This window comes from Manacus candei, unplaced genomic scaffold (assembly GCF_025592945.1).
Source record: "Manacus candei isolate 608988 ecotype Guabito, Panama unplaced genomic scaffold, ASM2559294v1 h1tg000085l, whole genome shotgun sequence".
NCBI lineage: Eukaryota > Metazoa > Chordata > Aves > Passeriformes > Pipridae > Manacus > Manacus candei.
In genome coordinates, this window is record NW_026138133.1 from 1,049,017 (window position 1) to 1,072,154 (window position 23,138).

A 23,138-nucleotide genomic window follows, 5' to 3' on the forward strand; every position below is an offset into this window, starting at 1 on the left:
CATTAAAGCAAAAGCAACTTAAAAAGACGTAAAACAACTTACAAAGAATAAGTAAAGCAGAAAACTTAAGCACATGCCCTAAAGCAAAAGCAACTTACAAATAAGACAACTTACAAAGAATAAGTAAAGACAAAAAAACTTTAATATGCATTATAAAGCAAAAGCAACTTACAACAAAGTAATAAGTAAAAATTTTAAAGTACTATGGAGCAAAGGTAAAATTGGTAAATATGTATAAAGTGATCTCTCACCCCAAGGCGTCTCAAGAAGGTGGAGCAAGAAAAAGGTATCTCATAATTTCCCTCTACAGAGTTGATGGAACTTCTCGTCCACTTTTGCTTGGGTACGATCTCTTTTTATACCTTTTTTCTTTAGGCAGTTTGAGTGGCTATAGTCAATAAACTAATTTTTGGGTGATAGATGGATGAAATAGGCCCAAGGTTCTACTTCCTGTGTTCCCAGCATCCAGGATGTTCACCAGGAAAAGGCCTTGTTATCTCCTTTCTTCATTTTAATCCTTTTATCAGTTTCTGGGAATGTCTCCCCAGGTGCCAGGGTTTTCCCAGAAACCATCAGGAGATTGTTTTCTCCTTTTGTGTGGCCTTTCTATCACCTTACAAATGGTATGCAGTTGATTTTGGACTTAAATTTTTCAAATAAATTGTTAAACTGTAGCAGTGGCTTGTCATCAGGTGACAAATTTGAAACCAGTTCTTGGCACCCATGAAATTTCATGTTTTCTAGTTTTGAGGAAAAAAAAATTAGCTAAACCTCTAGAACTCAATTTTTTGCTGAAGTATTTTTGCACGTAAAAATCTCACCATAACCTGACCTTTAATCACAACCATTATACACCTGAATTTGAGACAAAAGAGCTCAGTTTTAGGAAAATGTCAGTGTCAGGATTTCGTTAGATACACCTATATATAAATAATTGGCTTAAAATTTCAATTACTGGTACTGTTGACATTATTATTTTTCAATAGAAAACAAAATGCAGAAACAAATTTATTTGTAAAAAATAATTTGGAAATTTAAAGGAAGAAGAATTACCATAAAAGAAAACTCCAACAAGATATTTATGGAGAATAATTTATTACCTAAATTTTCTTGCTTCAAAATAGGAGATAATTTCCAACAGATTATTTTGCAAATAAAAGCTTCCTGAAAAGCATAAAACAATTTGAGAACCTGTGCTCTTATTTTCCACTTTATCACTGTTGACTTTGTTACCTCTATGAAAGCGTCATGACATTTTACAAACTTATTTTTCTATGTCCTTTCTGCTGAACAATTGCTGTCCTGACACTGCATAAATAAATAAGTAAATAAATATAAATATATATATAATATATATATATATTTATGTTGGTATCTGAAGGAATATACTTAGTCCAACTGAACCAACTGCTATTTTTCTTTGACCTCATCTATTACAGAGATTAACTAGCTCTTTTACATTTCAAGATGCTTTTGGTGATTTTTTTTTTTATTGAAATGAGAAATATAGTTCACAGATATATAGAGATATGGGTGATGCATGAGCAGGTATATAGTTCTAATTTAGATCATATAGTTTAGATGTATGTATATGTAATCACATAAGAAAGACACATTCAAATTCCCAAGTCGAGCGTTGAAGAACTGGAAAACATCAGGGTTCCACCTGCCTATGAAATAATATTTGACAACATCCTGTGCTTTGAATTAGGAAAAATATTTTGGTGATGCTAGAAATGCACACATACTATAGATAAAAATTAAATCTACAATGATAATTGTCATTGTCATGGCTAGGCTTCACGAACGAAGATTTGGGAAGGCACTACCCACCCTTGTTGCAAGCACTTTGGTGGCTAAAAAGACCAATACAAGATAGACATGTCCAGTTGCAAAAGGCACAGCAGAAAGACTCCCCAGGTGGTACACTCTGCAAGGCACAATTCTTTCCGCGTTGTCTTTTCTCCTCAAGAATGATCCTGCGTGCTTCCTCAAAAGCGTCAGCAGCGTTATAGATGGTATTTCTCCAGACCTCCCGATTTGAGGCCAGAGTAGACCAGTTAGGTTGGTCAATATGGCCAAGGCTGAGATGTTGTTTCAGGGAGTCCTTGTATCTCCTCTTTGGGGCTCCTCTCTTGTGGCAACCGGTGGAAATTTCACCATAAAGCAAGATCTTAGAGAGGCAGTGGTCCTTCATCCTTGAGACGCAGATCAGGTATTCTCTTATAATTGGGAGTTCGTTTTTGCAGCTAAATTAGCTTTTCACTAATGCAGATTATAAAGCTAAATTTCTAGGTTATGTTTCCCTACATACAAAAGGGTAAAAACTACTAATTCGTGCACACAACTATTTACTGTACAATGTGCCTTATCAGTAGGTGGTAAAACATACATTTTTCAGGACAACAGTGTGGATTTCCACCATAACACTGCTGGCAGAAGGATTATTCTTAGATATTCCTATTTCAAAAATCACCTTTACCGCATTTTGAAAAATATTTAACATTTTCCTTTATAGCTGTGCAGTGTGGTAATCCAGGAACAACTGCTAATGGAAAAGTACTTCGTATCGATGGAACTACTTTCTCTAATTCAGTAATTTATTCATGTGTGGAAGGATACATACTTTCTGGATCATCTGTAAGACAGTGCACTGCCAATGGAACATGGTCTGGATCCTTGCCAAACTGCACAAGTAAGACACATTTCTAATGAATAGTCTCTGCTTTTCCTCTCCTCTCAAAGACAATAAAGTAGAATATAGAAGTTGCATACCAATAAATTAAGTTTTCAGCTTTTTCTTGCACTATTTCCTGAATAATTTTGTACATGAAATACTTTAAAAATATAATGCTATGCAAATGTGAAGATTATGTTTTTTTAAAGGCAGACACAATATAGTAAAATATATAAACTGTAACTGCTGTCACAGTTCAAGCAATTGCACGGTTACATGATCTACCTACTTGAATTCTTTCTTAGTATGTATATTTTAAATCTTGTTTATGTTTTGTGATACATCATATTCAGACATTTTTATTTTAATTACTTTACTTCATCTTGAAAACTTATAATACTCTGGTCTTTCAGAGGGTAGAAAATAAAAACCTTGTCATAAACACCTGAGAATTATTTTGTAGTGACTCCAAGGTCAAAACTGTTGTCCTGCTTTCACATATCATCTTCTGTTTGGCCTCTTCATTAACCTTAAACTTGCTTTGGCTACTCAACTAACAGAAGCTATTTCAGCATCTCTCACATTCATAATAAGCATTTTGCAACACTTTATTTTCAAGCCCATCTGTTCCTGCTTTATTACATGTCCTAGTTCATCTTTTAGTAACAATTTTGAAAATTTTACATTTATGTGACTCATGAGACTGCCTATCATTTGAGGAAACGATCCTCATCAGAGGTATAGCAAACTGTTGTTTAAATTTTGAACATACTTACAGCAACCCAAATAGCGCTCAAAATTTAGATGATAAAACTTCTTGTGTTATTTCTAAATCAGTCTTTATTGGTAAGCATGTGAACAGCTATTTTTGCAGTCATCAAACCTGGTTTTATTTATTTATTATTTTCCAAATTATAATGAGAATCAGATTAATTTTACTGAGGATAAAGATGTTTTGTGATGTCAACTGCATCTATAATATTTTTTTGTTTATTTTAGAATAGCATGCCAAAACAGTCTTCTCAAATCACACTGCTCAGGTAGAAACATGAGATTTTTTCTTAAAACCTAGAAAAATATCTTAATAGAAGAAGTATCCTAATAAAACAAGGGGAAGGAGATTCAGGATATGCCAATTTTGTTTAGTCCAGATGTTATCAAAATTTACAGCAAGTCCATACTTATTACAACTGCTTCTTGCATATCATTCAAAATGCTAGGTTTTAGAGCTAACATCTTATACTCTTTAGATGCTGGGAGCCCTGGGCAGTGTACCATCGAATAAGACTGTCCCATGTGCAACATGTCATGCAGACCTATAGCAAAGATTCTCCCCTTTCAACTCTGCAATTTATTATAGGATTTTCTTAGGAAGAAATAACAATAACAATATCATTTCTGAACAGAAACAATGTTCTCATGAGAGCTTCTTATTGCACTGCTAAATAAAAAGCAAGGACAGCAATCAGCAAGGGGTAATCGTGGACTGGGGGCTGCCTGCAGCAACTCTGCTGCCGTGAGCTGTCTGAGGTTGTGCCCTGGCCCAGAGATCTGTGTGGCTCAGGTCTGAAGGCCACGCTGGATGTGCAGCACAGGCCTGGGGCTCCCCAGCTTAAATGTAGTGGTTCACTGACTCGTCAATGTGCAGTGGTCTTCTGGTCAGGATCACTACAACAGTTTAAGCTCCTTTTTGCCTACCATAGTGACCTGAGTGGTGGTGATCCAACTGAAATGAAACAAAGATTAGAGAAAAAAAGGAGAAATACATAAGCTTTATGTTTTAATTCAGTCAAAACAATAGTATACTTGGAAAAATATTGGGGATGATTTTAGCAAAATTTGAACATCAAGGATAATAAATGGAATATGTTAAATAGAGAAAGGTAGAATATGCAGAATATTTGAATATGCTTATGATTCTGTCTTTTCCAGATTTATATTATTTGAAAAGTGACCATGAAAAATCTATGACTTTTTAGTTTTTAAAAAAATTAAAATTACTGTGTTCCTAGGTAAACTAAATTAGGCCAATCTCGATTTTCCTTTATCAGTGCACTAGTTACTTTAGACTAACCTTGATAACCCTGTAATATGTTTTCTAGTGTCTTCTGTATCCGCAGACAGTGATGACGTGACATCTTAAGATTTATTATATATGCCACATAATTAGTATCTGATCACTCAAACTGTGATAAACTGTAGAGCAAGGTATATATACTATATGTACCTTGGATTCTCAAGTCCTCAGTTATTAGGTCAAGGGACCTGGCCAGAATACATCACGAATATGTAGTCATGGATTTTTGTGATTTTGGAGAGCAGGATACAGAGAGGGTGCCATTCACATCCATCATGCTTTGGCATTGACTTAAAAGTAGACATGATATGCTTTCTGCCCAGGAAACTGCCTCCCATGGTTTTCCAGGAGCAATAGCAAAGCTGTAGGGACATTGTCAAGTTTACTATAAAATAAAAAAATAAACCAAAAAACACATGGAATACTATATTTTATATGAACTAGATTTCCCCTTCTTCCCCCCCCCTTTTTTTTTCCTGAAAACCACCACTTTTTATTAGAGTTCAGCATTTGGACAACACTCTCAGGTACATGGTGTGATTCTTTGGGATGGTCCTGTGCAGGGCCAGGAGTTGGACTCGATGATCCTGATTGGTCCCTTCCAACTCAGCATATTCTGTGATTCTGTGATTGTGACTGGTATTCTCAAGATTTCTTACTCTGAAAACAGAAGTTGATAGATCCAGTTGACTGGATCTGAAAGAATCTTATCTGTTTTAACACTATTTTCAGATTACAACAGTATAAAACTCTTTATTAACTCCTTAGGAATATTTTATTTCATTAGGAGATTATGTCCTAACACTAGAAGTCACAAGAGGTTTTACAACCACTCCTACTCATTAAAGTACCATAGACCTAGTTTTTACGTAAGCCACAGTCCAACATTTGGGGGTTGGCTGAATATTTTCATCTGTTTATGTACATAGCAACCATGTGAGCATTTCTGAAGTTTTTGCAGACATATATCTTAATTTTTCCAGGTTGTATTTTCTTTCAGAATGTATACATGGAAAAGTAAGCTAAATAATAGATATCCTCTTTTTTTTTTAATGAAACTGATCTGATAGGAAAGTTTTAGGCTATCAAAGGGTGGCAGTGTCATATGGATAATTTCTTGCCTTTTTTTTTTTCATTTTATAATCTTGACATTTTGTTGATGAAAATTGTACAGTCCTTTACTTCTACTGTTAAACAAAAGTGCTTATGTTCTCCAAATATAATTGTTATACAGCTCTACATAAATTTAGCAGCTAATTAAGATGACATATGTCTTTATCTTCTCTTGTTGGAGATAAGATTTTTGATACCTTTTTCTTCTTCTTTTTGCCAATAAATGCCTAGTTTTGTCCTGTGTTTTTCCCCTCACATGTAGATAAATCTCATTTAGATTTTCAAATATGTTACTCAACTATTTACTTGCAGTTATCAGTTGTGGAGATCCAGGAGTCCCAGCCAATGGCATGAGATACGGTGATGATTATGTTGTTGGACAAAATGTTACTTATATGTGCCAACCTGGTTATACAATGGAAGCAAATAGCTCCTTAATTCGCACTTGTACTAGCAATGGCACGTGGAGTGGAGTAATCCCAACATGCAAAGGTACAACACTTATTTTGCTTGTCAGCTATTTCTTCTATTACATTTACATACACTGTTGATTGTAAATTGTTAATTTATTGTATATTTCCAGAGAAATCGAAACTTACTGTAAAACACTTTATTATTTTGTCGCTAAACTTAATTATCCAATATGAAATAATGGTTTATAAAGTTAGCATGTCATATAAAAATAACCATTTATATATCCCTGCATTTACAAAAACACTCAAACATGTGAAAGACACCTTTGGGAAAGGTCTGTGTAGATACAGAACTTTGTCAAAGGGAAATTGTTCTGAGTTACCCTGTCTATAATACTAAGATTTTCCTTTGATCCCTCCTGTATTAGATGGGCACTTTTAAGACTCATCATGCTACAAAAAGACTAAATTCTTCTAGTAAATTTCACAATAAAGATTTTTCTGCTTCATCTTAGTTTAATTTCAAGATAATCTTTTTCTCTCTTCTAATTGCATACCTGATTTTTGTTTGGGTTTTTTTGTTTATTTGTTTGTTTGCTTGTTTGTTTTGTTTTGTTTAATGCTTGTTGAAATTTAAACAGCAAAGATTCTGAATATTGCTGAAAGACAAACTTATCTGTCTCATCAAAAATACTTTCTCTGAGAAACTCACTTGCTAAACCCTAAAGTAACTTCTCTCTACAGTAATTTTTCTCACTCTTCCTGTTAGTACACCTGTAGAGAAGCAGCATTAGCATTTTGGTGTTTTCTTTCTGGGTTCACACTAAGCATGTCTGATCTCTGTTCTTTCAAAACTTAGTCAGTTAAGTTTGTGTCTGTTTTGTTCTTATCTATCTTCCTTCTGTTTCATTTTCAGGAAGCACAGTAACATAGCTGTTCAGCAGTTCTCACTTTCCTGCCCTGAATTCATTCATCAAAATAAATTAATTTCAAGGCTTCACCCCATTTGCAATTACTTTTTTACTGCTGAGTGCAATTCCCCCAATATCTCACCAAGTACAGTTTAATGCTAATTCACCTTTGATAATATCAATTTTTAAAGTTATTTTCCTGACACATTCTTGAGGACATCAAACTTTGAGATCCTCTTAACATTACACTTTTTTTTCTATTTGCACTGTGCTCTTAGCCTGCCTCAGTTTCAATTCATATTTATTTTAAGAACAGAAGAACAGCTATAGTGGTACTATTGACCAAGAGTCTGTCTGTCTCTAAGAGTGACTGTAAGTGAACAGCTAGATCATGAAAGAAAAAGTATTTAAGATATAGTCTTCCATCCTCAAATTCTTAAGGTCTACAGGGCACCTAAGTGGGAGCAGAAGATCTAACTATGATTTGATTCAAACAGCACCATACAAAGAAATAGTTGTACTGCCAGTTTTAACTTTGAATTTTTGAGTCTTTCTGGTTTTGCCTCATACATATTTAAGGCTTGTATAAATACTAAATAATAACCATATAAAGAATCTCTAGTGTTCTAAGAATTTCGTTCTACTTGTGTGAGTACACTAGATAAGTTAATAGTGTAATCAAAAGTAATATATTCTATGCAGTAGGGTGTTTGAAATGTATAACAGTTAGTTCTTACTGTCAGAATGAAGTGCCAGGGTCCTTTGGTACCATTTAGTTAAAATAATTGGAAAATGAACTGGGCAGAAATTGGATGTATAATTGTCTCTGTGCCATTGAAAGAGAAGATATAAATAATTCTCTGCTATGCCTAGTTGGAAAAAGATGCATGTTCATCTGCAACTGAATATTCAAATATTCAAGCATTGTCTTTTTTGCAGACTTGCATTTGTAATATAGTTGTAGTTCTTAAACTGAGAAACATTGCTGTACATATTTATGCCTAACTCTGACCAAAATAGAGAGGCATTCTGGCTTGTTGCTGGGTGTTGTTTTGTTTTGCTTTTCTCACCACAAAATTCTGGTGTTGCACCTATTTTCGTGCTACTTCTTCTCTCCCCTTTCCCAATTATTCACTGGTATTCCCTCCTTTATTAATCACCTCAGAAGTTAAAACTATATAAGACCCCTATAAAAGAACAGTTCATGAAGCTCTTGGACAATGAGGACAGAGTTCTGCTTCTTGGAGTACTTGTTTTGATGTACATTTATTAAAACATCATAAAAATTAGGAAAAAGCTATCATGTCCTTTTCTGGGACAAAATCAAGGCCTCAAAATTTAGATTTGTTTTACGGGTTGGCAAAGGGTTATTTGGTAACAGTACTACTTTCATCCAGCATTCTCAAACAGCTATGAATGGTGCTGCAGAGTACCTTTATGGTTCATATAGTTGAGATTCTCTCACTGAAGAGTATGATAAGAATGGCAAAATGGTGCGTGGTGAACTGTCTGCAGATCACATTCACATACACAATGCTCCTAAACTAGTACCTCTAACTTCTTTTGAGCTCGCAAGCTGACAGCTGTCTAAACATAAGTTTAAAGGATATGGGTGCAGCATTTAACTTCCTCCCTCCATTTTTAATCACCACATCTTCTCTTTAATCCACTAAATTAAATCATATTAGTTTTATTTGCTTTCTTTCTCTTTTGCCAGCACAGTTTCTCCAAACTTCCTCTGTTTTACCACTATTGTCTATCTGATTAATTCTAGTAACTCCGTCTAAATTTTGCCTTTTCTCTTTTTGCTTCAGAGTTTCTTTAATTTAGTTTCATTAATACTTTTTTCCTTTCACCTTTTATTAACTATTGTCTTTTATTACACCATTATCCAGTGAATGTCACTTCTATCTTCATCACAACAGTTATATCTCTTTATTTCTACTGTCCTGCTGTTTTTCAGTCCTCTTCCCTACAACTGTTTTTTCCTGGGAGACCTGGAAATTAGAATCTATACTGAAATACTTCTTGTTGGCCACCTTAGAGGTAGCAACACTAACAGTTTCAAGGGATTACAAATCCTTACACTTTCTCCCTCTAGCTAGAAGCTAGATGCTTTTTGATGAGGTGCTACTCACAAAGCAATTACTAACTAAACTGTGAAAATTAGAAACAGGCTTTCAAGTAATATTTTGGAAAAGTTGTCCTACAGTTTTATTCCTGAGCATTAATACCTAGCAAATGCCTAAAATGGTTAACAGGAAGATAATATTTAATTATTACTACACTAATGAAAGGTAATTGTAATCTATGTTGTCTTAAAAGACAAACAAAATAATTTTGTAGTATACTACCAGACATATCTTAAATGTTGTACACGTCATAATTTCCATACTGATTTTTAGGTAGTCTTCCTATTTGATTTGATGCAGCATCTTGGTTTGTTTAAGACACTTCATCAATCATCCACTGTCTCCTAAATGGAGGAAACCAGAAGTACTAACTTCAGGAAATGTGGCAAGAATACAGTGAGGAAGATAACATGTCCTGACTGTATTGTCCTCTAAAAAAGGTGAAATTAGCCCATATGGTTCTTCTAGTAATTGTGTACACCAGGGATATTTACAGCAGCTGGGCCTAATTATATTGAATATTATTGCAGCTGTTACCTGCCCAACTCCTCCGCAGATCTCTAATGGAAGGTTGGAAGGAACAAACTTGGACTGGGGATTTAGCATTAGCTATGTCTGCTCTCCAGGATATGAACTCTCTTTTCCTGCTGTTTTGACTTGTGTTGGGAATGGAACATGGAGTGGTGAAGTACCTCAGTGTTTACGTAAGTATTTGCTTTATAGTCCTGTATTTTGCTATTCAACTATAGTGGTTTTTTTAAAATTTTCACTTTTTTTTTTTTCCTCAGTCCCTTCTCACCCCTCCATCCTGCAGTGGCTCAATTAATTTTAAACCTGGGACAAGTACAATCCTTCCAAAAATTCCTAAAATTCCTACAGTTTTCCAAAATTATAATGTAAATAATAGATTGAGGAAGTTGTAGGAATATATGTGTGTGCATGTAGGAGTCCTCAGACAAAAACACACATAAAAAATGTTATTGGCAATGCATACAACATGATCTAAGGCAATCCAAGATTAAGAGGTGCTGTCTTGTTTTCAGATCCAATACATATAGAATAGAATAACTTTCATTATAACTTCTTTTATTTCCTCATTACTCATCCTAAACTTTCTGTGATATCACAGAGGAATTTTTCTGACTGTAATGTTGACTAGGCCCCAGGGTGATTCTATGGGAATTGTCTATTTTTTCCCCACACTAAATTAAGTTACATATTTTATGCAGTAAATTTTGTTAATCTGAAAGTTATAACATTGATGGATTTTTGTATTGCTACAAATTTCATTACAGAAGCAAATTCCACTCATTATTTAAGAAATCTTTTAAAAGTAATTGTAATATTCAGTTGATTGCACTGAAGAAGGAGGTACTGAAGTTATTTGTAGAATAGCTATACTATCCTGTAATAGTATTGAGAAAGGAGTCTAACTGGAAGAGGATCATATCATATTCTTGGCTTTACATTTTCTGCAGTTTAATTCAAACTTGCCAAGTAGCTGAGCTTGCCAGGTAGCTTGCTAGATGTTGCAAAATACCCTTCTTTATTATTTTACTATTTTTTGCATTTTTAATCTTTCCCTTTCAAAAATGTTCTCTATTTTGGCTATATCCTACTACTGTAAAAGAATATCCTATAGATCATCTTTTCTTTTTCTTTTTTCCCAATTACATTCCTATATCATTGACAACAGTTTCTTAGTGCTGCTGAAACTGTATATGCCAGAGGTGGAACATGAGGAAAGGCTTTGTTTTTTGTAAGAAAAAAACCCCAATATTTGTTGCTTAAGTTCTCTATGTGGAGCTCCTTTAGAGTCCATTGTATTAGGAACAACAAAGACCATGAAAAATCATTTTCATCATTTGTTCTTGATTGAAATATGGTATTCTTTATTCATTTTTGGATACCACAAGCTGTTTGTCATTTTTGAAGTTGGAATACTCAATGCTGCAATATACTCTGAAAAAGTAGGCTCCACCTTTAAACGTTTTAATAGGTATATTTGCCACAGAATGCAGCTGCCTGGGACTTAAAGACTGTTTCATGCAGAGACTACATTAACTGAATGTTGTTGATGTGCAGTGGTTACCCATTGGCTTGCAAGAGAAAACAATTGGCAGCCAGTACTTGTCAAAGAGCTTAAGCTAGCTGCCATCTGGCAGAAATGAGAGGGAGCTGGTGAAAGTCATTCTCAATGAGCAATCTTTAACCAGTTCTTGACATCAGAAATTTAGTTCCCAGCTTGGTTCCATAGAGCCTATAGCTGAAGAGATGCAAGGTCTCGTTATAACATGGATTAATTATCCAGAGCGGAATATAGTCATGTCCCTGGTTGAGTATTTGTCATCTATGACCCTGTAAATTTGTTTGCTTAATTACTCATGCAGTAATTTCAGTAAAGGACTGCTGGTTTTATAAGCTTAGCAATAGATGGCAAAAATGTAGGCCTATGTCAGAAAAGTCCTAACTACAGATATAACTTAGAATCATAGAACTATCATGGAATCATATAATATAATGAATTGGAAGGGACCCACAAAGATCATCAAAGTCCAAGTCCTGAATCACACCATGTACCTGAGAGCGTTGTCTGAATGTTTCTCGAATTCTGTCAGTTTTGGTGCCATGACCATTTCCCCAAGGAGCCTGTTGACCCTGAGATTAGCTCAGTTGGTTAGAGCATTGTGGTAATAACACCAAGGTTCAGTCCCTGTACAGGACTAAATTAATTAAGAGTTGGATTCACTGATCCTTGTGGGTCCCTTCCAACTCAGAATATTCTGTGAAGTCTGTGAAGTTCCAGTGCCCGACAACCCTCTGGGTGAAGAACCTTGATATATGACCTAAACCTCCCCAACACATCTTCATGCCATTCCCTCATCATCCTTGAGTCCTGTCACTGTCTCACCAGAGTGAAGAGATCAGTGCCTGCCCCTCCACTTCTCCTCGGAAGAGGCTTTAGACCATGATGTGGTCTTGCCACAGTCTCTTCTCCTTCAGGCTGAATAGACCAAGTGACCTTGGCCACTCTTTGTATGGCTTCCCCTCAGGGCCCTTCACCATCTTCCTGGCCCTCTTTTGAACACTCTCAAATAGATTAATATCCTTCTTATATTGTGAAGCCCAAAACTGCACACAGTACTCAAGGTGAGGCCACATCAGTACAGAGTAGAGTTGGACAATCACCTCCTTTGACTGGCTGATGCCTCCCAGGACACAGTTGGCCCTTCTGTCTCCAGGGCTCTGCTGAATCTTATTCAACTTGCTGTCAACCAGGACTCCCAGGTCCCTTTCTGCGCTGCTGCTTTCCAGCAGCAGTCCCCCAGTCTGGATATACATCCAGGGTTGTCCTGTAGTATTCACAGTTAACATCTGGCAAGTTGAAGTCCGCATAAGGACAAGAGCAGTTGATTTAGAGGTCTTCCTTAGTTCATTAAAGAATAGTTTGTCAGTGTTGACATCCTGGCTGTGTGTAGACTCCCATGACAATATCTGCTTTATGTGTATTCCTTAATCCAAAGGCTCTTAACATTCCATAATTTCCAGGTTTTGGCCAGGACAGGGTTAATTTTTTGCAGTAGCTGGGAGGAGGTGTGGCTAAGGCCCAGATGTTTTTCTATACCACCTGAGGAGAAAGGGAGGAGAAGGGCAGGGCTTCTGGTCATGAAAACTGCTGTGGGTTGGGTCAGGCTCCAAGGTGAACATTTTGCATATAAATCACCCCTCCCTTTTGTACACTTTTGTTATTAATATTATTAATGTTACTGTTTGTTTTCTTTTCTCATTGCTGTTTCTAGTAAATTGTTCTTATCTCAACCCGTGATCTTTGCCTTTTATGCCTCCAACTCCCAATTCTATCCCCCTACATCAGGAAGGGAAAACGGAGTTGTGGGGTTGGCAGGGAGCAAAAGAGAGTGGCAGTATGGTTTAGGAGAGTCTTTGTGAGGGCATTTAATTGGAGTGTACCATTCCTAAACCATGACACATAATCAACAGCAAGCTCCACAACCCCTCCGCCCCCCATAGTCTCCCACCTCACCTGCCTTGCTTATCCCTCCTGAAGAGTGTGTAAGCCTCCATCCTGGCACACTAGTCACAGCACTCATCCCACTAGGTTTTGGTTATGCCAAGGATGTCATATTTCTGGGACTGAGTCAAGGCTTCTAGCTCCTCTTACTTGTTCCTCATGCTGCATATGTTGCATGTAGGAACATTACAAATATTGTTCATTGCACCCAATGCCTCATAAAGCAGACTGAAGGATCTCACTAGCATGCACTTCCTCAGACTTTGGCATGTCATCCTACTGCTGGTGTGTCATCCCAGGTGAGCCTGGTTTTTTTCCCTTTCACTCTTCCAGTGTAGTTTAAAGCTCTATTGGTCAGCCCTGCTAACTCCTGCACAAAAATCCTTTTTCTTTTCTAAAAAGGATGCATCCCATCAGGTTGAAAAACCCGAAGTTCCCCCAATTACACATCCTCAGAGCCATCTGTTGACCAGTTGGGTCTGCCTATTCCTTTCAATATTCTTCCCTGCTACCAGAAGGATTGAAGAAAACACTAGCTGTCCTCCTGAGCCTTCAAACAATTGCTCTAAGGCCCTAAAATCTCTTTTGATCACCCTTGGACTTCTCTTTGCTACCTCATCCCTGTGGATATGAAGAACAGCAGATACTAATTAGAGGGCTGTACCAAACTAGAGAGTTTTCTTTCTAGAGAGTCCCTGACCCAGGCCCCAGAGATGCAGCATTCTTCCCTATGGGTTAGGTCTGGTCGGCGTATTGGGCCCTTGGTTTCACCTCAGAAGGGAGTCACCTGTGAAAATTACCTTTCTTTTTTATTTGACAGAGGTGATCATAATGCAGAGGGTAGGCTATCTTGCCCTAGATGACCCTTCCAATCCCAGAAAGACCTTCATCTGCATCTTCAGTTATCAGTCCATCCAATTCCAGGGCCTCATACCTGTTGTATAAGGGCACCTGGGAAGGTCAGGCAGGCTGGGAGGGGATTTGCATGCTCCCCCTAAGTAGGAATTAACCTATTTCCATTTCCCCTCATCTCTTAGGCCCCTCCTTCTGCCTGGTGATGAGAGGGGAGGGGATCCTTTCTTTCTTTTGTCATGGTTGGCTGGTATGTCCATCTCAGGGATATGAGGGCACCAGTCCATCTCCTTGTCTGATGCTCATCAGCCTGAAAACCTCCTCATGAAGCTCTGCTACCACGCTGAGCAGCTCTTCTACCTGGGCACATCTCCCAGAGGTGCTCTCGCTGCTACCATCAGACACGACAGGAAACATTCTGTTAATCAGTTAAATTTCTTTTAAGAATGAAATTAGCCTCACAGTCTCAGTGTCAGAGCTCCATCGTCCTGCCTTGTTAAAGGTTCTCAGAGTCCTTGGGAAAATAGTTCCACTGGGAGTGGAAGCACTCATAGAACTTCCAGTTTGCTGCAACTTTATTTTGTTCTGTAGTCCTCTGTTCCAATATCAGAGGAAAATAGCTGTGTTTTACCATGATGTCTGGTTTCCATGGTTACCTATATAAAAGGCAGGTATTCAGTAGTTATTCAGTAACTAGGTAAAGTTGACTGACAACTAAGTGGTGGATTTTACCTAGTTTTAGAAAAAATGAATAAATTTACGAAACCCCTATTTTTGAATGCGAGAATGGTTTTTCCCTTGAGAATTGCTACTTCATTGATGCAAAGAACTGTTTAGGGGACAATTTCAAGCCACTGTGTTAAAAATTTATAAATGTTTCATGTATTTTCAAATTAAGACACAGAATTTTCTAGTGAAAGCATACTACAACCATGATCTGTCATTCATACAATGAGGTACACTGTGTGGCACTATCTCCAAATGATAGGTTCTGGTATGCTACAGATTTTTTTTTTCACCAATGTTTGTGAACTATATGGATTTCCTATACAGTCAGTGCCTGTAGTAAGAGAAGGAGAGCAGGAGCATTTCATGTGAGCGGGTCATTTGGAAAGCTTAAAACATAGGTGACAGAGATATTAGAAATACATTTTGATGGTTGTTGTTTGAGAGATGTAATATAAATTTTGTTCATAGAAGAGAAAGATGAAGCACAAAATTCCACTGTCTGTACAGCATGCCTTTTTAGAAATACATCATTGCACACATACAAGTTAGTTTTTTTAATGATTATTTCAGTATTTTATGTTTGATATGAAATTAGACTCCACAATATTGGAATCCGTAGTGTGTCAGGAAATAATATAGTCTGATGACCCAGGGTTTACCATAACTGATTTAATTTCCTGGATCAATTATTCAAAATTCAACTTCTGACAATAATCAGTACTTTATACGGGAGAAGGCCAGTAAATTTGCCAGCAGTACATTTACTGAGTTATGACATGATATAGGCATAGGGACTCTTTAGGTAATAGGTATAAAGTAAAAATATCAATTTAAAAATAGGGTTTTATTAGTGAAATTTACCCTGTCTAATAACAGTTTATTAGTATTTGATTTTTAAATTGTTGCAGAAGTTTCTTTAATATGTTTGTTAGTTTTTTAAATTTTATTATTGTTAGCTGTACTAACTCTCAAGTATTGTACTTCCATACATACCAAACCTTACCTTTCAATGAAGGATGCGAAAGCAAGACTTCACTATTCCTAAAATTTATCTCACAAATATTTTAATTATACAAAAATGTTCAACACCGGATAGGTGTCAGAAAGGAGGAGGAGAGGGGAGATTGAGAAAGTTTTGTATAATCTCTGATTGCTTTCTGTAGATTGGCAGATTGATGTGGTTTGGGGCAGAGGTAAATTGTGGATGTTTGGACATTATTAAACAAGTTGTCAACTTGTTTATAAAGTTTCAGGTATTGACCAAGCGCACTATGAATGCATTTTGAACAACTAGCAAACCTACTGCAATCAGGCAGATTAAAGATTGGCTATCTAGTCTCTCTGAACTCCTATGAAGTGTTTCCATATTTGATCTTTGTTTAATAAAATAAATATAAAATTTGGAGTAATTGCTTGACTGTGTTCAGCTAAATATTAATTTTATGTTTTTTAATAAATGACACATTCCATTTCTATCATATCTTTTTTCACAGCAAAGTTTTGTGGTGACCCTGGAGTACCTGCTCAAGGGAAAAGAGAAGGCAAAAGCTTCATCTATCAGTCAGAAGTCTCTTTCAGCTGCAATCCTCCTTTTGTTTTGGTTGGCTCCAGCACCAGGATTTGCCAAGCAGATGGCACATGGAGTGGATCTTCTCCTCGATGTATAGGTATGGTTAAACTCATGTATTGCAATTTTTTGAAATGCTTATTATTTCTTTTCCAGATAAGGAACTCAATCTAGGAGTTTTCAGTTATTTTGAATTAACTTGGAGTTATTCTGTACTCTGTAAGAATCAAGTAACTTTATTTTTGTCTCTGTGTTGACTTATTGCATATTATTGAACAAGGTTAATGTTGTGATACATTCATGTATTTAATTAAAATGCTGTAATTTGTTTTGGCTTTAATGTATTGTAATTTTTTTTAAGAACCTACTCGCACAGCATGTGAAAATCCAGGAGTCCCAAGACATGGGTCACAAAACAACACATTTGGCTATCAGGTAGAGTATGCTATTTTTTATTAACTTCCACATTAAAATGCTTTTGTACTACCTCAAAGTCTAGAAGCTTCTGGTTATAGGTTCAGAAACTTCTTGTGTAAGAGCTCTTTGCTGCAGTGTTGCTGTTTCCTTATTTCTAGCTGTTGGATTACACTGACCTTGTGTCCATATTAGCAGTGTGCTACATGAAAAACTGGTGATCAAGTTCTGCTTGAAACCTTGAAGGCTTTCAGTATCTCCTTCAGTATCTCCTGCCATATATATATAAGTACTCCCTAAAATTTATCAAGTAGGCTTTTTCTGCTTAAAAATGTGTATACTGTGTGCCAAATTGCTAATGCAGATGTACTCTAAAAAGCAGAATTTTTATTTTCCTGAGAACAATTGTGTTGATACACTGGTTTTGGAACCACAAATGAATTACAGAGTCATGAAAGCTGTTGGACACCTCTGGAAACCTCCTAGTCCAACTCTCCTCAAAGTAGGATCTGCTAGAGCAGGTTTATCAGGGCTGTGTCCAGGTGGTTTTGAATATTTCCAAGGATGGAGACTTGACAGTGTGTCTGGGCAATCTATTCCAAGTTGATCACCCTTAGAGTGAAAATGAACACTTTTTTCTTAAAGAGAATTGCCTATGTTTGAATTTCTACTTATTTCCTGTCACTGGGCACCGCTGAAGAAAAATCTATCACTGTTACCTGTCCTGCCCCCAGGTTTTTTTACAGACTGAATAATCCCAGCTCTTTCAACTACTCCTTGTGTTCCAGATGCTCTAGTCCCTTAATCACTTTTGTGGCCCATCACTTTACTCAATGTAGTACTGTCCATGTCTTTCTGGCACTGGCAAGCCCAGCAATGGACCCAGCACTTATTTGTGTCTCACCAGGGCTGAGCAGAGAGGAAGAAGCACTTCCCTTGACCTGTTGTCAATGCTCTTCCTACTGCATCCCAGGAGGCTGTCGGCCACATTTTCTACAAGGCTGTGTTGTGGCAAATGGGGTTTGCATATGTTTCTGTTGGAAAAAGAATTGTAAAATTGAAAATGATTTTGAACTTCTTATTTTCCGATTAGCACAAAACAGTCATGTCAGTGAGACATTTTCATGAATGAATGGTTTACAGATGCAAAAATGCACTCTATAATTTGCTAGGGCTCTTGCAAACAAAGAGAGAGCCTATTCTATCCTGCTACATCCGTGTTTGATGTCAGGGTGGAAAGCTCCAGACCTCTGAGAAGGACTGGACAGAAGAGTACAGTAGCAGCTCCACAGATGTATGAGGTGCCCGTCTAATAGCAGGGGAATAAAATCTGCAGATTGCTAGAAATGCAAGAAAGGGTCGAGTGAAATTTAAACAAATTTACAAAATGTAGTTAGTTTTTAAAAGCAAAGATTGTAGCTAAAGACTTTTCAAAGTTCCATGGCTAAAAATTTCTTTGGTTTATCCTTTTTGATGGCCATTATGCAGTACTACTCCTGTTTAGTGATTATTTTAGCAATATTTAGGTTTTCAGATTGTGCTAGATCACAATCATATGCAAGTGAAAACAAAATTGTCTCAGTTTTCTCTAGGGACTAGATTGCTGTTTCATACCAAGATAGAATACGCAGGAATAGTCTAAGGTTAACTTCCTTTGGTTATAATACAATATTATGCTAGAGGGCAACTCTTTATTCAACTATATAACAAATAAATCATTGTAATGACCATTTTCTATGATTTTATCGTCACAGTTTCTCTTGCATATTAATGAGCTTTCTCACCTTGGCAAAGCTAATGCAGTCTTTCTCATTGTGTAGTTGTAGTTGTGAGTAAAAGCATCATTTACAGAGAACATGAAAATATCAGGCAAAATGTCAATTGACAAATCATTTCTAAAAGAGGTGTACCTCTTATCAGAATGTACAACCTTGTAAATTCTAAAAAAAAATAAATTGTAAACAACTGTAAGGTTAGTTCCTAGCATATTTAAGCTATATGAGCTATAGTCTCCTTACCTAGCCAGCAACTTTTGCTCACACTCACATGTAGCAACTAAATGTGCAATTTCTGGTTATCTAAGTATGATTGCTTAGTTAATACAGAATGGAGTAAAAGTATCGATCATACAGATGAAACTGTGAAACAACAGTGAAAATGATTGCTTCTAGACAAGTTATTGTCCGTAGATCCCAAAAAGAAATTGCATTATCATATATACTATAATGTTACGATTCATTTAAACCACAAAAATATTATAAATGAATTTATATTATGCTATAATTAACTTCCTGCATGAATGGGATAATAGTGACTTTTATCCATAGAAAGGTAAAGAATAATTCTAAATTGTTCCAAAATACTAAAGATGAGATGGCTTTGATTTTCATCTGTCTGATAGATCCAATTATCTACCATTTAAACAGCAGACCAAAAGAACTTACATAAAATTAAGCAAAATGTTGCATTTGCAATGGGCAAATGCATAATGAGTTGTTATTGCTGAATATATGATAGTTTTCTGACCAGCACAGGGTGAGGAGATTTTTGTTTTGTTTGTTTGGGGGTTTTTTGTTTTTGTTTTTGGTGGTTTTTTTTTTGTTGTTCTTTAGGTTTTTTGTTGTTTGGGGGTTTTTTTGTTTGGTTTGGTTTTTGGTTTTTGGGGGTTTTTTGTTGTTGTTTGTTTTGTTTTGTTTGTTTGTTTTGACTCTCTTAAATACTTCATATTTCAACTAATATTAATAGGGTCACTTAATTGACTTAATTGTCAAGGTTTAAATTTATGTCTCTGTCCCATTTAAAAAATAAAAATAAATCAAGCTTTGAAAGTTCAGGCAAACACAACACAATTCTTGGCTTGACTTAAAGGTGTATCTAAACCTGACCTCCTGGAACCTACACTAACAAAAGCACAAATATCACCATGTCACATTTGAATGGTGTTTCAAGTATTAAATGAGGATTTTGTAGAAAAAGAGGCAACAGAATTTTGTATGGATTTTATTGTTCAGTATCGAATTCTTTGGGCAGAAGCAGATCACGTTCCTGTATGTTCAAATGACATCAAAATACCAATTTAGTGCTCCTTGGATATGGGGCATGGCATGTAAATTAGTAGCATCACCTACTTTAATTTTTATGAATACATACTTCTAGGATGTTAACTTCCATCTAGCATTTTTTATTTGACAGATCTACCTTAACAGTGTGTCACAATGGAGACAAAATACCTTTAGAACTCAGTGAATACTGACTTCAACTGTAATCTGGAAAATAAATTGCTCCTTGGAAAGAAACTGTTGGTTTTGAAATATTTCTTTGGCTATATTGCTAGTAACATAGAAAATTGCTTATAGCACTTTCACCATGAGCTGTTGTAACACAAGATACTACTGAACTGAAGAAGCAGTTTAGGACTGCTCAGAGCAGTCAGTCAAATATGTAAGATTTATTTCTTCTCTTATTTTTCCAATAATATGTTTTTGTAGAAATTCAGCTATTTTCCCCTACACATTAAGGCCTAAATTGAGCAAAAGGGCTGTCTGAATTTAGAAAGGAAAATAGGCACCTTACAGTAGTGGTAGCCCTGTACTAGCTCTTGATTTCTATTTTATGAAATGCCATATAAAACTTGATCTGCATATGTTGAGCAACCTTGCAAATAATCTGCTTCTGTTAATGTAATGCTTATAAAATCTTCAGTGTTGATTGAATTGTAGGATAAAATTCCAAGAGAAATGCTCTACTACCACAGTATAACTGTCTCCATTAGCAGAGTTGGCACCATCACTGCATCAATGAAAATGTAATTTAAGCCTTATCAGACACAATGTAATTTTCCTGGTTTCTTCTGCTGCTCATGGTCCTGAGGTCTCTGGTGTCAGTGAGGTAGGTTAGTGTCACAGTCTGGAGTGCTTCACTGGCAAGAACGTGATTTTTCCTTTTTTTGCACACCACTGACACTGCAACCCCACACTATATTTCAATCTACACAATAAGATACATTTCATCTGTGTTAGATACTTCTTTTTTTACTCCTGAAACCTGATTCTGTCCAGTGATCATGGGTGAGTTGTTCACAGCAATGAGTTCTCCAGGGCCAAGCCTGTGTTGCATCTCTTATCGTAGTCACACCTGTAGTCTTCTTCACAGCATCCTTTTGTCTCCATTTCTCAAGGGCTTTGCTATCATTCCAGCACCAGGCCTGTATTTCTCTGTACCACATCACATTAGTGGGAAATACCTCATTCTGTACATGGTAGATTCTTTTTTTACTGCTGTGAATAGCAGTAAAACTGTGGTTGTACCATACAAAGATCAAGAAAAGCATAAACATTAGTCATAGCCACCTGATCACAGTAAAATTGGGTTTTACAGCTAAATCGAGTTTAAAAAAAACCAAGCCAAAACCAAATACAAAATTTCAAGCAGTTCAAGACACTTTCAGACAAAGGAAGCCTGACAAACCTCTGCTTAGAAGTCTTGGTAACTCAAAACCCTGTAACTAATAATGGCAATTATCTATTACTGGGCTACCAAACTATAGACATAGCAAAGACTTAATGAGGTGTGTTTTCATTCACTTAAAGTGTGATGCTAAAAGTTAGTGAATAGAAATAACTGACATTCCTTTAGCTTCTCAGTCTTTTAACATGAATTGCTGGAGTTGAAGAAGTTTGTTAGAGTATCTTCAGAATCTCTGTTAAACTGAAATCTAAGGAAAACCTTGATTGTAGAGCAACTCATAACAGTTAGAAGTATCTTCTATTCCTACAAAGCATATAAGAAATAATAAAGATAATAGCTTATTATTATTTTGGTAATTCTTATACATTATTATGATATTATTTGGTGAAAAAAATATCTGGGATACTTTATAACCAGATGCAGGTTGATATTTATGCATTTTCTTCTCAGATTGCTATTTCTCCTGTTCAAGAATAAAAAATATATGGTCTTTGGGTTTTAACAGAAAAAAAAGTTAGCAATGTTGATTGGGGAATATCCAAGCCATAACTGACACTACAGAAAAAGCTGTGGAACAGATAGGATCAAATGTTATACAAGGAAATTTTTTTTTTTTAGGGACTGGATGCAAACACCGTTGCATGTAGAACAGTTCTTCCCTAACACCAGAGTACTAATGCTTCTATTCAAGCTGTAGAACAAAAAATTAAAACAAATCAGAAAATCTCAAGACTGGGAATCTTTTAAGAGCATAGAATCCTGTATTGTAGTGCCACCTGGTGTCTGCAATGCAAAAATATTGCAAAACAGACTTCATGAAGTATTTTAAAATTACTTTTATTTGTTTAATAATTATTATACATAAACTACATAATTAATTTAATATATTAATTATTTCATATTGCTTGCAATTTTTTTCTCATTTATTCATTGTCTTGAATTACAGCAACTTTAAAACATCCCTTGGGCAACTGTTGCTTTTTTGGTGCTACTTTGAGGCTTACACATATAACGGTTGTGTTTCTTGTGAAATCATAGATTAATAAAATCATAGAATCATAGAATGATGGAATAGTTTGGGTTTGAAGGGACCTTAAAGATATTTACTTTCAACCTGCTCTGGACAGGGACACCTTTCACTAGACCAGGCTGCTCAGAGCCCCTTCCATCCTCGACTTGAACATTTCCAGGGATGGGGCAACAACAACTTCTCTGGAAAACCTTTCCAGTGCCTCACTACCCTCACAACCAAGAATTCCCTCCTAATATCTAATATAAACCTACTTTCTTTTGGTTTGAAGCCACTCCCCCTTGTCCTGTGACTTCATACTCTTGTAAAAACTCTCTCTCACCTTGTAGACTCCCTTCAGGTACTGGAAGGCTGCAATTAGGTCATGCTGAAGCCTTCTTTTTTCCAGGCTGAATAAATGCAATTCTCTCTGCCTTTCCTTGTATGAGAGATGCTCCTACACATAATCATGTTGGTGGCTCTCCTCTGAACTCATTCCAACAGGTCCATATCTTTCTCTGCTAAGGGCTCCAGAGCTGAATGCAGCACTCCAGGTGGGGTCCCACCAGAGCAGAGTTGAGGGACAGAATCACCTCCCTCGACCTGCTGTCCATGCTGCTTTTGATGTAGCCCAGGATGCAATTGGCTTCTGGGCTGTAGGTGCTCATTGCCAGCTCGTGTCCAACCTCTCATCTGTCAGCACTCCCAAGTCCTTCTTGGAAGGGCTACTCTTGATCTATTCATCAG

General features: G+C 36.3%; 1 protein-coding gene across 4 annotated transcripts in view; it reads left to right on the top strand.

Moving 5' to 3' along the window:
- Window positions 1-23,138, top strand: part of CSMD3 (CUB and Sushi multiple domains 3) — a 619,378-nt gene that overhangs the window by 574,305 nt on the left and 21,935 nt on the right. For all 4 annotated transcript variants that reach the window (XM_051812144.1, XM_051812141.1, XM_051812142.1 and 1 more), the window contains 5 exons: window positions 2,519-2,695; window positions 6,180-6,359; window positions 9,854-10,027; window positions 16,428-16,601; window positions 16,863-16,936. In XM_051812144.1, coding sequence (XP_051668104.1) covers window positions 2,519-2,695; window positions 6,180-6,359; window positions 9,854-10,027; window positions 16,428-16,601; window positions 16,863-16,936 — 779 coding nt within the window. The remainder of the gene's footprint in view (window positions 1-2,518; window positions 2,696-6,179; window positions 6,360-9,853; window positions 10,028-16,427; window positions 16,602-16,862; window positions 16,937-23,138) is intronic.